The 15,625-nt window shown below is 29.4% G+C and overlaps 1 protein-coding gene across 4 annotated transcripts in view; it reads left to right on the forward strand.

Moving 5' to 3' along the window:
• LOC121117643 (uncharacterized) overlaps positions 1-15,625 on the forward strand; it is a 50,772-nt gene that overhangs the window by 19,883 nt on the left and 15,264 nt on the right. The window contains exon 1 of one of the 4 annotated variants that reach the window (XM_040712091.2): positions 14,140-14,348. The exons of 1 other annotated variant lie outside the window; for it this stretch is intronic. In XM_040712091.2, coding sequence (XP_040568025.1) covers positions 14,295-14,348 — 54 coding nt within the window. In that variant the 5' untranslated portion in view covers positions 14,140-14,294. 2 more of the 4 variants (XM_040712093.2, XM_040712092.2) reach the window with 2 other exon arrangements.

Here is a 15,625-nt window from a genome sequence, read left to right on the forward strand (position 1 = left end):
CCACACTCAGACAATGGTATTAACCTAGTACATCAAATATCCCTATATATAATTAGGGGGGTGCTTTTTTGGGGGTGTATTTTTCTTTTCCTTCAAATTTCAATTTGCTGAACCAAATATGAGATGATCTTTTTCTAAAAAAATAAGCCTCTTCATTCCTTCCAAAAAGAGTAAGAGACCTTTCTTTATAATAATTTCGATCATGCTTAATCAAATGACCCTTTTTAAAAACGAATATATTATTTTGATTATATAGAGTTGATTTAAAAAAAAAAAACACATTTTACAGATTGAAAAAAAAAAATTCCCTTTTTTGTTCAAATTGAGATGAACTGATTAAGTATAAGTAAACATTCAAATATTACAACTATTCCATCAAACCTAGGAATTGTCTTTAAATTTAATATACATACAATTATACAAGTATATTTCCCTTTCTAGGAGTGTTATATTATTAGTGTCCTTAGCATTGATACGCTATATTCTAATTAATTTTTTTAAAGTAGAGAACAATCATATTTCTCTTATCCAATTATAATTTCCAATAGTTGGAGTTAGTGATGGAATTGGATGATTACCAGTTAATTTCGGATATTTCTTTCCTTTTCGTTTTGAAAGAAAGGTTGAGAGATACAATGAAGATTCGGCTATGGGATGTTAACTTTAATCTGATGGAAATAATTCGTGTATAATGTTTTGCTTAGCATACCTAATATATAGGTTCAAACATATGTTATAATCTAAGCTATGAAATGTAATAATTATCAAAAAAATGTGCACACCCAAAAAAAAAAAAAAATAGAAAAGATAATTTCCTAATAATAATTTCGTAGTAATGATAGTTGGTATGTACCCATAGTATCTTAATCAAATTGCATTTAAGTACATATCTTTAAAATTAATGGATGGGACGGAACAGTCTTTTTACACCCATGTATGTATGTATGTATATGAGCACAATATAAAATATTGATTTATGGGTCACATTCTTTACTCCAATAGATGTATTTATATACTTGAACAAGTATGTATGTCCATAGATTATACAATATACGTTTAGACTGTTTTATAAATCATACTAGAATATTTTTTGCACATTTCTACTTGGCCCAGCTATTAAGCTAATGAGTTTATACTTATTAATGAATAAAAGAAGCCTCATAAATCCTTGCAAACACAGAACGATGTATAGACATGTGAATAATATTAGATAAATTGTGGTGAGCATAAATATGTATATAAAACCAAAAGGAATTGGTAGTAAGGACAAAATATGAATGCTCTAATTAATTATTCCTCTATATTTTAAAATTTCTAACGTAACAGCGAGCGAGGAGCACTATTATTGATAGTGGTTTCTAGGATTGTATAACTTTTAGTATTGTGGGTATGTAGAAAAACCCCAAAAATTAGCATAGTAACCTAAACAAATTGAAAAATGTTTTCCAGAAAAGCTGCTTAGCTGTCATAAAGTTTCATGAAATTAGCTGAGAGATGAAGCAAATAAACACAAGTCCTTCTTCGTATCTAGCACATAGTCAGGAATTACTTAATTTTCGATCATCAACTCAGAGTCGAACAAGAATTACACTTATAACTCATCAGCAGACACAAACACTCCTAGTTACACTTTATACTGTATGGCTCCTCCTTCTAAATTAAATAATAACGATAAAAAGCTTTAGAAAATAAAAACACTCTTCAGGTTGCCAACAACAATAAAACTTGCACGCTGAATTTTTTTATTTATTTACAACCATAAGCCGTCTCTCAATGTTACGATATTTGGTATGACATTATCTGAGGCGTGGTTTTTGACGCTCATCGCAATTTAGACAATATTTTCATCCTTAAGGGCCGTTCCAAGAATATTCCTTTAGTGTAAGTGCGGGGAGATTCAAAACTTTTATAATAATAAAAAAAGGTTATTCAAAAATATGTATTCTAAAAAAGAAATCCCACAAATTTGAAATCTATATTTTAAAAGACTTTTTCCTATTATTATTAAATACTCTACTCTTTTCCCACCAATCAATGTCTTTTGCATAAAATATTGCAAGTTTTACATACATTATATTCCATTTTCCGTCGGATGTCCCATTTTTTCCCACTGGCATTTTAAATGGGGATAGGCATCGGTTCATATCTAGGACCATGGTCCAATCTAGTTCAGTCCATTCCAACTGGTCAAAAACAAAAGTAAAATGTATCCCTTATGACGTCATTGATGTTTGTTTCCCTCATTATTTATTAAGTTATATTGAATAGAATAAACAATAAAGGGATGTGAATATTGTCTAAATCCTCGTTAGTGTAACTCAAAACCAAATGTATACGTTTACAACTTTGATGAAGGACATATCTGCTGACAGAAATCACTATAAAAACTGTAGTCTTCCTTCATTGCTTGTAGGTTTGAATTTTCAAAATAGGGATAAATTATTAATGAAAGCATTAATATCTTGCAATTTTTAAATGTATGTTCATGAGGATTTCGGCAATTTTAACATCTCTAATAATTAGGGATAAATAATATTTGTAGTACAAATATTTTTTGCAGGATATGTGCAATGTTCTTAATACATATTTGATATATCTTCTCTGTCTTAATATGCTCTATCTAATGACAATTAGAGGAATAGTTCAAGGATTGACAGTCCTATGGAACAATAAGACTATTTTGAAGACTGGGCACAGGCCTATCTGGCTAACACCAAAACAAAGGGTTTATGTTGTGGTCTACTGTTGATTTTTTTTGCTTCTATTTCTCCTTATCAGTGTTCTAAATGTTGATTGGTTGAATTAAAATTACTTTATTTTAACCTGTATACAATTATCAACAATTATTGAACAAAAATTCCATAGTTGGGAAGAATTGGCTAATTTTCTATTGATTTTAGGTCTCTTTTTTTTCTTTTCGGAAGAAAAATTACATGATACAATAAAAGTAACGAGGTGTGGACTGGTCCGAATAAAATGGGACCAACTCAGCAGGGAGTGAGGGTGTTTTTCAAATGTAAATGTATATCGTATCGTCCTTTCATGGACTTGATTTTTCGGATTGTAGTATATTTTGATCAAAGTTGTTTTTAAAAATCTGTTTTGCTCTCGATTTATGTATTTAAAAAAATAGATTTAAGTATATAAGTTACCACCTCAATAACACGTCTATTATTGGTTGAAGTAGGCATGTATAAAATAAATACATATATGTATTGTATATACATAAACATTTTCAAACAATCTACCTAACATTTCCTGCTTATAATACATACTTACTCTGTTTTGATCACAAATCCCCAATAATAACAATAATATCAAGGTCAGGATGTTTATCAAATCAATGCCAAATAAACACGAAATCATAACAAGGAAGCCATTTTTAATTAAAAGTTTCACTTTGTATCCATTAATCAATATGGTGATATTTACGTAACGTGAATCATAATAATATGCAATATGCAGTTTACAATCCTTCACTATCTACATTAGTCAGGGGCGTAATTCCGAGGACCAAGGGGCTATAGCCCCCAATAACTTTTTCAGTTGTAGTATTTATGGATCTATTAATGATGAGTAATCCATAATAACTCCAACCAGCCCCCTCCCCAGCGTAAAAAACAAAAAACACACCGTGATTACGGGACTGACACCGGTTCTTAATCCCTTTTCTTCCAGAGGGAATTTTGTATGCTATAGAGAGAGCTTAGATCTAATTTAAGAACATATTTTTATTAATCAAATTATTTTGTAAAAAGTGTGACCCAATTGTTCTCTTTTCCTTGACATGTTTTCTTTTCAACCTGTTTAGGGACTTTTTATAAATGTATTAAATCTATAACTTTTGTTAGACAAACAGCGGAACAATGATTTAAAAAAAAAAAGTAAAATTAAAGAAAGTCTAAAAAAAAGCTATATAAAAAGCTGGTTCCAAAAAATATTTAAAAAAAAATGAGAATCAAAATATAAGAATATTTATTGTTTTTTATGCAACAAAAAATGTTTTGGAATACCCGCTGGCTAAAACCCACATTTTTAATTGTTATTTAAGCATAAAACACGACATTAATCATTAAGACCTTGCATCGCATTGGGGTTTGCCTTTAAATACGTTTTTTTAAATTACGTTTTTAAAGTATAATTTGATTCATAATTATATAATGAAGTAAAATAGCTATATAGACAAAAATTAAAGATAATAAAAAACATTTTAGTATTCTAAAGATAAATTATTTATTAATTTATCTTGAATTCAGTTCCTACAAAATTTTTGTTTATTCATACAAAAATTTCAAAATAAAGCTGAAACTAAAAAATAAACGTTATTTTATGACTTCAAAAGATTTGTCGTAGAAAAAAGTTCGATTTTTAATTTTTTTTTCCGTTGAACATTAAGTTTGTCATATAATATATTTAAAAAATAAGCAATGTAAGGTTGCGTGAAAATAATATTTAGGTATTATTTTCGTTTTTTTGGCTTAAATAATAATAATAAATGTGGATGAAAATAGTGTTATCTAGTGTTGTGTTAGTCCTTATTATTCGGTCCAGTCCAGTTTTAGGACCGTTCCTTCGGACTCTTAGTTTAAAAAAAGAAAAAATAATGTCGAGTGATGTCATGAAGGAGCGAACTTTATAAGTTTTTAGCACTAATGTGCTGGACTAATCTGGAGTGTGCTAAGAGTGAACTGGACGGGACTTTAGTCTTTAGTTCTAAATAAGGAGTTACACAACACTAGTGTTTTCCATATAAAAAATCCTTTCCCTATAAAAAAATGCACATGTCCTCTTTTTGGAATTCAAAATATGATCCCTATCTTTATATTTTATGTATAATACATATTTATCACGACAATACTTTGATGATATATAAAAATAATATGTATTTTTTTTTTTTTTTTGTCAAATTTCCGATTTTTTTATTTCTTTTCCCCCTTATCAACGTTGATTTACTGCACACGAATTAGCTCTTCATAAGCTATGAGCAACTACCAATAATTATTAAATACTAATTCCATAGTTGCAAAGAATTTGTTAACTACCAACTGATTTGAGGTCATTTTCTGTTTATTTTCGTAGGAGAGGTTGTAAGAGACAATAAAAGTGACGGCACGAATAAGATAATGAAAAATTGTCCTTTATAACTAAAGTTGATAAAATTCCTGAGCTAAAAAAATATATGGGAGATTATAAAATGTGGTAATGGAGATAAAAAGGTACAGAACCGGTACTCTACTTAATAATATCACAATCCTTTCTTGATTTGCACAGTCATAAATTTCCTAACTCCATCATTCATAGAGAAAATGATGACTCTACTCTTCTGACGCCCTGGATGTGTACATAGCATAAATCATAATCTCGTTGTGTATTCATATTTATCGATTATTATTATAGTGAGTTTTGGTCGTTGGTACTGGTTATTATGTATTTCGAATCAGCAGCTTCCTACACAAGGGAATAGATGACAAAAAACAACAATAACAATAATAAAAAAGGGAATCACCTCTTCTACATAGTTCTAGCGACAACATTGAGTCAGGTTTCTTGTTCTTCTTGTTCCATCCAAGCATTTTATCAGCGCCATCTGCATCAGCAAGTCCATATATAATAATAACGCACCCTGAACAATAAAAAGAGACGACACGACGCGTATGTTGTCATCAACATGAACAACCAATAAAAAAAACAATTCATTACGAATCAAAGACATAAATTTTCAAGTTTTCAACGGATGGTGGGGATTTGAGAGAGAGAGCAAGAAGAATGACCATTCAATAAAATGGTCTATTCATAGTGAGTAGCTAGGACAAAAAACAAGAAAAAAACAAACAATTGTACTAAATGCATGTTACTCCTATTTAAAAAAATAGAAATAATGGAAGATTTATGTCACTGTATACATATGTGTATAATGTATATATAGGAAGTGACGTCATTTGCATGGACAATGGATCGGTAACACCTAGGAGTTTCTCAAGAAAGTCTGTGATCATTCATTGAAAGAACAATTATCCCTGTCCAAAGGCAAGTCATGAATGTTCTTCAGAAAGATATACATATATATGTAGGTATTGTATAATATATTGCGTACAAGTTGTAATGTCTGTAGAAGTTGCAACTCCTATAAACAAATTGAACAAGTTCCAATTTATTTGTCTTAAAATGTCTCATTTAATTACAACGTGAGTCATTCTAATTACTAACTATTAATTGCTCCAATAATTTCCTTTTGATTTATTAAAAGTACATGGTTATTATGTATTTATGAGTAATGTAACTCTGGGCATTTGAACTTGACAATGTACCAAAAAATAATTATCATTTAGAAATTACTCGTAAATTCAAACTAAAAAAAGGGTCTGCAGATTTATCTTTGAACTGGTCCCAGCTGAACGTATAATCGACACTGGTTGTACCTTCATTATGTATTGAACATTCATAACTCTCATTAAACATAAATAATAAGATTAGTTATGGAAACGATGATCGAGGGATTGTTTATACTACAGTTAAAGCCAGGAATTGGCAGAGATTTCCCCCCCTTCATCCATATTAAGCGACACAACCTCAAATAAAAAAACTCCAAAAACTCCATGATAGTAAATGATTTTTCATGCCATGAAAAAAACTTAAAAGGAAAATGGAACAAATTGTTAATTAACTCTCCAAGTGTACTTTCCACATACTAATTCTCCATAAAAACTATATATACATACATAAATAAATACATACTTACTTGCAATACGAAAAATTCGCTGAAAGAGCCTTGGGTATAATTAGTAATTGCCACACTTAAATAAATTCTACGAAATTTGTAATTGCTCATTGGGACTTGATATTATATATGGTGCAGTCAAGAGATGTGAGGAAAATCCTGGCTCATACTTCCAGCTCCGTGATTGTACAAATGTACATAAATCCCTCCATCATTGAATTCGGATCCATCATAATGTGCCAAGTAAAGTACCATGTCCCTTGTGAAAGAAAGATCATCTGTGTGTCATCATGACAAATTGAGCGATGGGGTTTGAATGTATGTATTTTGATCTAATGACAAATAGTATGTTAAATATAATACATTTCAGAAAGTTCGGAGTCACACATATTGATTCTCAGTATGCCGAATAATAATAGCTTTTAGTGATGGCTTGATTATTATAATTTCAAATTTTTGAAAAGCATGAAATTCCTTGTATGGATGTATGTAAGACCTATTTATGTATTTGAGAGATATATCAAGTGATGTTTTCAAATGAAATCAAATTTGACAGACTGATTAGAAGCCGTTAAAAGCATAATAATCTAAATAAAATTGTATTTTATTTTTCTAAAGATAGGAGTGATTGGAATCTGATTCCATTGACTGATAAGAGAAGCTCTTACTTTTGTTTTCTTCTTCAGAGGCGTTTCATGTCTATACACATATCCTACTTATATTATTTCAACCTAAAAACACATATTGCTTGTTTGATCCAATCAAAGAAATCCAAGAATATCTGGATTAGGACGTTAGGAAGGGTGAAGACGGCCTGGATTTCTCACAAGGATTGAGTTCAAATGCGGCATTCCAATGAAACTTGATCGGAGTTTTACTTAAATTGTAGATTTTGTACACATACTGATTGTATTGTGGATGAATCCTTTTATATACCTTGAAAAATGATACTTAGAGGATAAACAACACCGTGTGTATTGAGACTACCAAAACGTCGGCATTTGTATCGACTAGCAAAAAACTATTGCGAAAGATCCTATTTCATTTTCTGTGTCATTAAAAAAATACTAATAATATCTATTGTGACTTTTCACAAGATAAACGTTTCCATTTACACACTCACATAAACACACCTCAGGGGGTAGTAGTAATAATGAACCCCTTCAAAGGTCCCCAATTGAAGAAGAGCTCTTTAAACCTTCTCCCCCACTGACCAAAAGACCCTCATTTATCAAGAAATCTCTCATTTGTTGAGAAATAATTAAAAGTTAAATTGACTACAAAAACAATAAAGTCTTGAAGGGATTTTCTATTTCTTGTTGTTTCGAGTCTCCTGATTCGTCGTCCATTTATTGCATGCTAAATGATCATTACTCTAGTCTATATAAATCTATTTTTTATAGAAAGAGAAAAAAAAACAATCGCATATTAATTAGACGTCTATTCGATCAGACCTTTGCAAAATTAAAGGGGGGGTGGAAATACCTACTATAAAGTTATACTAATAATAATTACTCAATATAAATTAAAATCTCCAATGAGTTATGGCAAATATTTAAAATTACAGTTTTTTCTTCTTTTGTTTTAGTTAATGATTTTTCACAACTTTTTTTATATGTGCATATTTTATACTTATATTATATATATTAAATGAACATAAATATGTGTTTTTTTCGTGTTTATCTCTTTATGCTGTAAGAAAAAAATCAAAATTTACCTGTTCGTTAAAAGAGCTTAGCTATAAACATAACAATAATGAAGAAGGAATGTTGTCATGAAGAAAATCAAGAATGAGGAGGGTGGAAAACTTGAAAGTAAATAAATCATCTACATAGTAAAACAAACAAGTAACAAGGAAAATAATAAATAATAGTGAAATCAATTGTTGTGTTTTTTTGTACCTATGTATGCAGTATATATATGCGTATGTATTGTCTTCCTGGTCATTTGTAATTAGTAAACATGGAGAGGATTCGTTACCTTGAGTTGGAAGGTGTTTTTTCTTCTTTCTTTGTTTGTTAGGAATAAAAGGTTGATTAGTGAAATAAGGGTAATATAAATTATTATCCATACTGGGGTCCGATCAATATAGACTTTTGGGAGGTGATATGTGGCTGCCTGTCAACCCAAAAGCAAGATTGAAATTTGAGTGTGGATTGCATTTGTATTCTTCTATTTGTATCAACAAATTATTGTTAACAACCCCTTGGATGTGCTGCAAGTTGCACACAAAGTACACTAAATTAATCGTCGTAATAAAATAAGAAGAAATTTAAAGATTGAATAAAAAACTCATATCGGGGCAAAAATAAGCTTTTCAATCAAATTAAGATTCTAAGCTATCACTACTTTTTTTGGGTAATCTTAAGTCATCCCACAAATTTGAATACAAAACCGATAATTGACTCAAATCTGTCTATGAAATATTAGTTTGTATGTATATGTATATGAAGTAAAAAAATACATTGGGATTTTCTCATCTTCTTGATTTTTGTTCAATATTGTTTTTATTTTGGCGCTGTACACTTTTATTAATAAAAGTGTATGCCCACCAGGGGTTTGACACTTTTTCACATCTATACATATAAGAATGCAACAAATGATGCTCTAATTAGATCAATACTGGTTCATATATTGTATGTTCATTTCAGTGTTTATTTGAACTATTTATAGTGAGAAAAAAATATACAATATTATTTTAATAGCTTGATTAATTATTATTGCACTTTATTATGCGTTACCTGCCTTTATAAATGATTCAAACATACTCAATTGTAAAACAGGAGTAGAATTTATCAGAGTCAATGCTTTTCTGGAATTAAATCTTAAGTTTTATTTGTTCATAATATTTCTAAGAAAGAAAAATGTTTATATTTTTAGAAGAGCTTGTTTAAAAATTAACTCAAATTGAAAAATATTTCGTTAATTTTCTGGGCTGATTGGAGCCCTAGTTTTTTAAAAAGTGTGTATTTTCTTGTTCTTTGCGTTTTTTAATCCAATTTTAATTTAAGTTACTAATTTTTCTTCAATATCATTTATTATGTAAATTTATATGGTTCATTCTCAAATGTTGTATGATTTAATCTCGATTATTGATTGTTATAGTTCTGATCGAGGTTTTGTGAAATGAAATTGTAGATACTCTATTAAAATTGACATTGGATGACCAATGGAATTCTAGATTTATGTAAGTCTATATACGTGATTTTTTTTTTCCTTTTCCCCCATTTTTTCTTTTTTTAACGTAATACAAATACCGCATAATTTATATCTAGATACATTTTGTGTGGGTAATTCTTTGAATATAAGGACATTCAGTGATATCCGGGATAAGTAATGAGTTTTTTGTTTAAAATTTTAAAAAACTAATTTTTTTGTAAAAATAAATATTAAGCTTAAAATTTGTAAACATAAAAATATATGAAATTTGAATATTGACATTTTGAAATGTTAAACACTATATTAATATTCAGTCCTTATGTTACTCTTATTTATTATTGTACACATAAAATAAAAAAGGACTCATATTGGAAAAAAATAAAATGCCGTCTATATTGGAGATATCTAAAGTTCCATTGAATTCTAAAGGAACTCTAGAAGAATTAATAATAAGGTTCCTCCTTTGGTAATGACCGTAAAACCTTTTCAGAAATGAAGAGAATATTATTAAATTCGAAAATTATTTATGGGTTTTTCAATTTTTTTGTTCTACTATAAAAATCAAGTTAAAGGCTTTAGTTCAAATTATATATGTTTATTGAATCCGAAAGACACAAAAATATTAAGTTCGAGACAGTTATAAATAAAATGTTCTTATTTGCTAGGTTTTACAATATCGAATAAACATTTTAATCGATAACAAGATGAAATACAAAGTTGAATGTCTTGTAAGAAGGAATCCTATTAAACCTTTTTTTAATATGCATAATCCACGTGAAGCTTATAGCTATGTCAAAAAGTTTACACTCTTACAACACAGCTGCCTTTCACCAAAAATATTTTAAATTTGACAACAAAATTATTGTCAGGGGAGGGAGGGCACGTCGTTATCACTATTATATCTCGTAACCTTTCATTTGAAAGAACAAAAAAAGTCCAAACTCAGTTTGTATTTACCCTATTTTTCCTAATTATGGAATTATTATTCAATACTAATAATTGGAATTGTTCACAGTTTAATTCAATTAGCGTTCAGAATATTGGTTAGGAGGAACAAAATACAGTATACACTTTTTGTGTTTGTGGGGTAACGACACTTCACTCCAGGCTTCACAGGGGTTTCTACAGGGGGTGGCTGGAAGGGTTTTATTCGATCAAATTATGCAGCGGACCATTAAAAACCAAGACACCCCAAAAATATAATCCTACGGACTCCCCTGCCTGTTCATAGAAAGAATTTTTATGCTGATGTGTTGAAAAATCCCAAGTTAGGATTTGGAGGAAAAGTAACGCGGGGTTAATTTTCACACTACAGATATTGAAAATGTATGTTGTATTTTTTAGAATACATAAATGAATTGAAGACTTGCATAGATTTATCAATGTGTTTTTATTGGTTAAACATACCTATATACTAATATATGATATTGGTATTCTCCTATCTAGTGTTGATTTTCTCTTCCTTCCGCTTCATTTACTTTTGTTAATATGACCAACAATAAATCATTTGCTTCTTGCCTTTTCTTTTTCCATACATTTTCTTCTTATTATTATTTATGGTATAACAAAAGTAATAATAGTAATAATGCTTAATGTGCCTTTACCTTTCCTTAAGTTGTATTTGTAAAATGTAAAGCTATAATAGCACCGTACTACAGCATTTATGTATAAAAAACCACCTAACTTTGAACACAGTACCTAACGTTTGTGAAATCAAATTCATTGTGTTAACTGGGTGTTATAACAATGAGTATTAGTGTTGCAATTCGATCCAAGACCGAAGTCATTTTTTTAGACTGATTTAGACCGATATTTCGTTCTCAATTTATGGCCCAATTTTCTCCCCAACTCTTTTTTTTTTTAAATTTATGAGGAATACAAATATTATTATGAAAGTCATTTAACTTCAATTAACATTATTTTAGGTCCATGTTCACCATTTTGAAACACACAAGACGCCATCAACAAACATCTTAGAATCCTTTTAGACCGAACTTTTCTTTGGGGACAATATAGACTGAATTTTTGTTCGAATAATAAGGGTATCAAACCGGTCTATGATTTTCAGACCGAAATCTAACACTATTATAAATGTAGTTAGTAAATGTACCTATTTAATAAGTGGGGTGGGATGGGGGGGATCCTCCGGAAGTGACTCCTGCTCCTTTCATAATATATAAAGAGAAACAGTTTTACTTCTGAAGAAAAGTCGTCAGGTTTTATTATTTAAAATATATATATGTATTGTATGAGCCTATAAAGGTGTAAAAAGTAATCATCGTTGCTTTTACTTTTATGGGTTTGCGTTTTCACTCCTTCAAATGAGAATATGTAGATATGAACAAACTAACAAAATATTCACTACCACAAGATGGCCAAAAAATCTATTATCCTGAGTTTAGTAAACAAAAAGAAAAAGTAAACAACGCTCATACCCTGGTCCATCCGTCTCTAGGATAATTTTTCTTTTTCTCGAGGGGTGGGAGAGGGAGGGGTCTTAATTTTTGACAAAACTTATAAAATTTATGTTGTAAAACTTCCTTTTTGGATGACAAATTTTAATAAAAACCTAGTTATACTAACTTTTTTCGAAAATACATATTTTTGAATAACCTATTTACACAAAAATGCAGATTTTTTTTTTTTTTTTTTTATGTATAAAAATAATTTCTAAACTGTTTTTTTGTAATAAAAAATATAACAAATTTTGCTTATGTATATTACATCAAATTTTCTGACTGGCATTTCCAATGGAAGCATATCACCGATACACAAACGCAAGTTTTGATAATTTCTGCACTTGTATATATAGATATTTTTCTTAAATAAACTAATCTGATTAACCCTTCAGAAGTGAAGTAAATTACACTTAAGAGTAACAAAAATTCCAAATTACAATTAAAGGAAAGTTATACGAGATTTTATTTGTTAAGGCCATATCGGCCAAATGTTGTGTCATACGTCAAATGAAGGCACTAAGCCATAACAAACATTCCTAATTGTTGCACCTCTCCCAAAAATTGAAATATAGTGCCATAATTGATCAAAATATATCTATGAAATATTCGAAGTTAAATATTTTTGGAAATACCAACAATAAATTGGGAATTTCTCATTTTTTAAATGATTTTTCTTCAATATTACTTTTAAGTTGACTCAACAGTTATATTAATGTATGCAACAATCATGAGACGATGAATTCAACTTTAAAAGGCTTCAAATTGAATAAACTGATCAGACCCTTTTTAAAGTACCTAGATCAATACATGGTATGATTTATTTGCTATGGTGATGAAGTAAGTCTATCCACCCGGTCCAACAGATGGGGATTTGAAATTCATAGATTTAAACTCTCCTTAGAAAGAAGAGCTGATTAAATATTCATAAAAATATATTTTTTTCATATTATATTAAATTTTTAAATAATATTTATTTTGAGCTCTTTGAGGAATCACCAGATGGAAGGCAAGACCATAATACATCATTCATTGTACACGTCTATCTCCTTCAATGCATTAAAGTATAAAATATTTCTAAATCAGCAGCTTTTTCCTCCTATCTGATTTATTGAATTGACAAGCTATTTTTAAATGCATAATCAAAGATTATAATAATGATGATTCCTTAGTTGTAGAAGCATCATTTATTATTACAAATTATAATAAGATCCTTTAGACACGGTTATCTTCTCCTCATTCGATCCAACAACTAATATATTATATTTAAAAAATGATGACAACACCATAAAAACGAAAAAAAATTAAATAATATGTAAATTTTTCCAAGTTTGTTAATCGATTGGTTAAGGAGTAATCCCTCAAACGAACCAAACAATAATGTAGCCTCCTTCTGGACTTCGATACAAGGATACATAAATCTTTTTTTCTCTCATTGACAGTCCCTAATACTTAGCGGACTCAACTGTCCATGAATAAATGAACGTAGTTGAGAATTGAGACCCGATTTAGAGATATCCTTTCAACAATAAACAACAACAAAAGGGGTCTTTGCGATCATCGACGTCCTTTTTGCGCTTCTTTGCTTTTACAGCAGCTAACAGAGAAGAGTACCTTTGATTTTTCTGCTTCTTATTTATTATTAGTTACAGCTCTACATATTTTTTATATTTCTGCAGGGTGAAGCAAGACGAATTGACGGATTTCTATTTAATTTTTCCTTTTTTCTTCTTCCACTTTGAGTGCGCTTTTTCCACCCTCTTTTTTTAGTAAGTAGTCGTAGTCTTCATCCCTCTCCTCATCATCAGTCACATAGAATTACTCGGAAGGCGAGGAACAATCCCTCTCTGCTTTTTTCCTTCTGTGTCGTGTGTTACTTGTTTTATTTTATGTGTGTGTTCCATTATTGTTATTGTTGTTGATGTGTTTTCCAGAAAATATTTTGTATTAAAATATAAAAAATGATTGTCCGTCTCTCATCTGCTTGTTTCAATCCTTCGAAAAAGAAGAATAAAGTAAGTATTGTCGTCATGATGGGTCATTCATGTGACGTCATTTTATTCCGTACAATTTTTTATATACAATATTTTTTATGGAAGTTGTTCATTGATTATGTGTGATGATTTCATCTGCTGGCCGTTGGTGTTAAAGGAATCTGAAGGTTTATTTTATTTGTTATTTTATTGTAACTAATATATGAGGACCAGCAGTTATGAGTAGTAGTTTCGTTTGTTCCTGAAGTTAATGAGAAGAAAAATGTGGATCCGACCATTATTTATTCGAATGATTGAGTCTGTAGTAGAGATTGTCGAGGAACAATGATATTTGTATACGTGATTTGGTGTCTATAGATACTTATATATATATTAATGAAAATATAATTTTTTTTTTTTTTGAAAAAACCCCAACATCTATTGGAATGATGGATTGTTGTGAGTACATAAAAGAAACAACACACGTAGAATGAAACTAACTTCTTATTGATTATTATAATTCGAAGGACATTTTTCAATTTTAATAATGTATGTTGTATATAAGCATATGATAAACACATGAAGAAGGAAGTCTTTGTGAGTTTGGGGACATCTTTGTAAATAATAAATAATATGTGTATTTTTAATTACTCAATTGTACAAATATGCACGTTGTCAAATCCGCCAAGAGACAACTTCATTTCTTTGATTAAGGAAATGTTTATGTAAGTCTATGTGGATTTGTATCTTCATGTATATTTGTTGTGTAACTTGTATAAACAGATACGCTAAATTTAATTACAGTATTTTAATTAACAACTATTCATTGATGCTAACAGTTTTATTTTGATCTATTAAAATTGGTTATTTTTTTAAGTATTTAGAAGTAATATAACAGTGAGCATTTGAATTTTATAATGTGCCACATAATATTTATCAATTAGTAATTTTATCAAAATAGTCGAAAACTGAACCAAGTATATACCAAATATCGAAGAAATATTCCATTATTAGATTGTCCTAATTACTAGTACTTTAAATGTATCATAGATTATTTTTTCATTAACAATTTTCATGAAAATAGTCTATATTCTTACACAATTGAAATACCAAATATCGAAGGTATATTCAATTATTGTATTTTCTCTTTTACAAATTATACTGTAAATTAATTATTCAAAAGTATTGCTCTCATTAGTTGATTGTAACTTGTCCAATTTGCTGCTTATACAAGTTAATACTTACACACAACATACACAATGTGCTTATTATGTGCCCACAAATTGGTTTTCTATTGGTCCATACAAATTGTGTGTATC

This window comes from Lepeophtheirus salmonis, chromosome 5, assembly GCF_016086655.4.
Source record: "Lepeophtheirus salmonis chromosome 5, UVic_Lsal_1.4, whole genome shotgun sequence".
Classification (NCBI taxonomy): domain Eukaryota; kingdom Metazoa; phylum Arthropoda; class Copepoda; order Siphonostomatoida; family Caligidae; genus Lepeophtheirus; species Lepeophtheirus salmonis.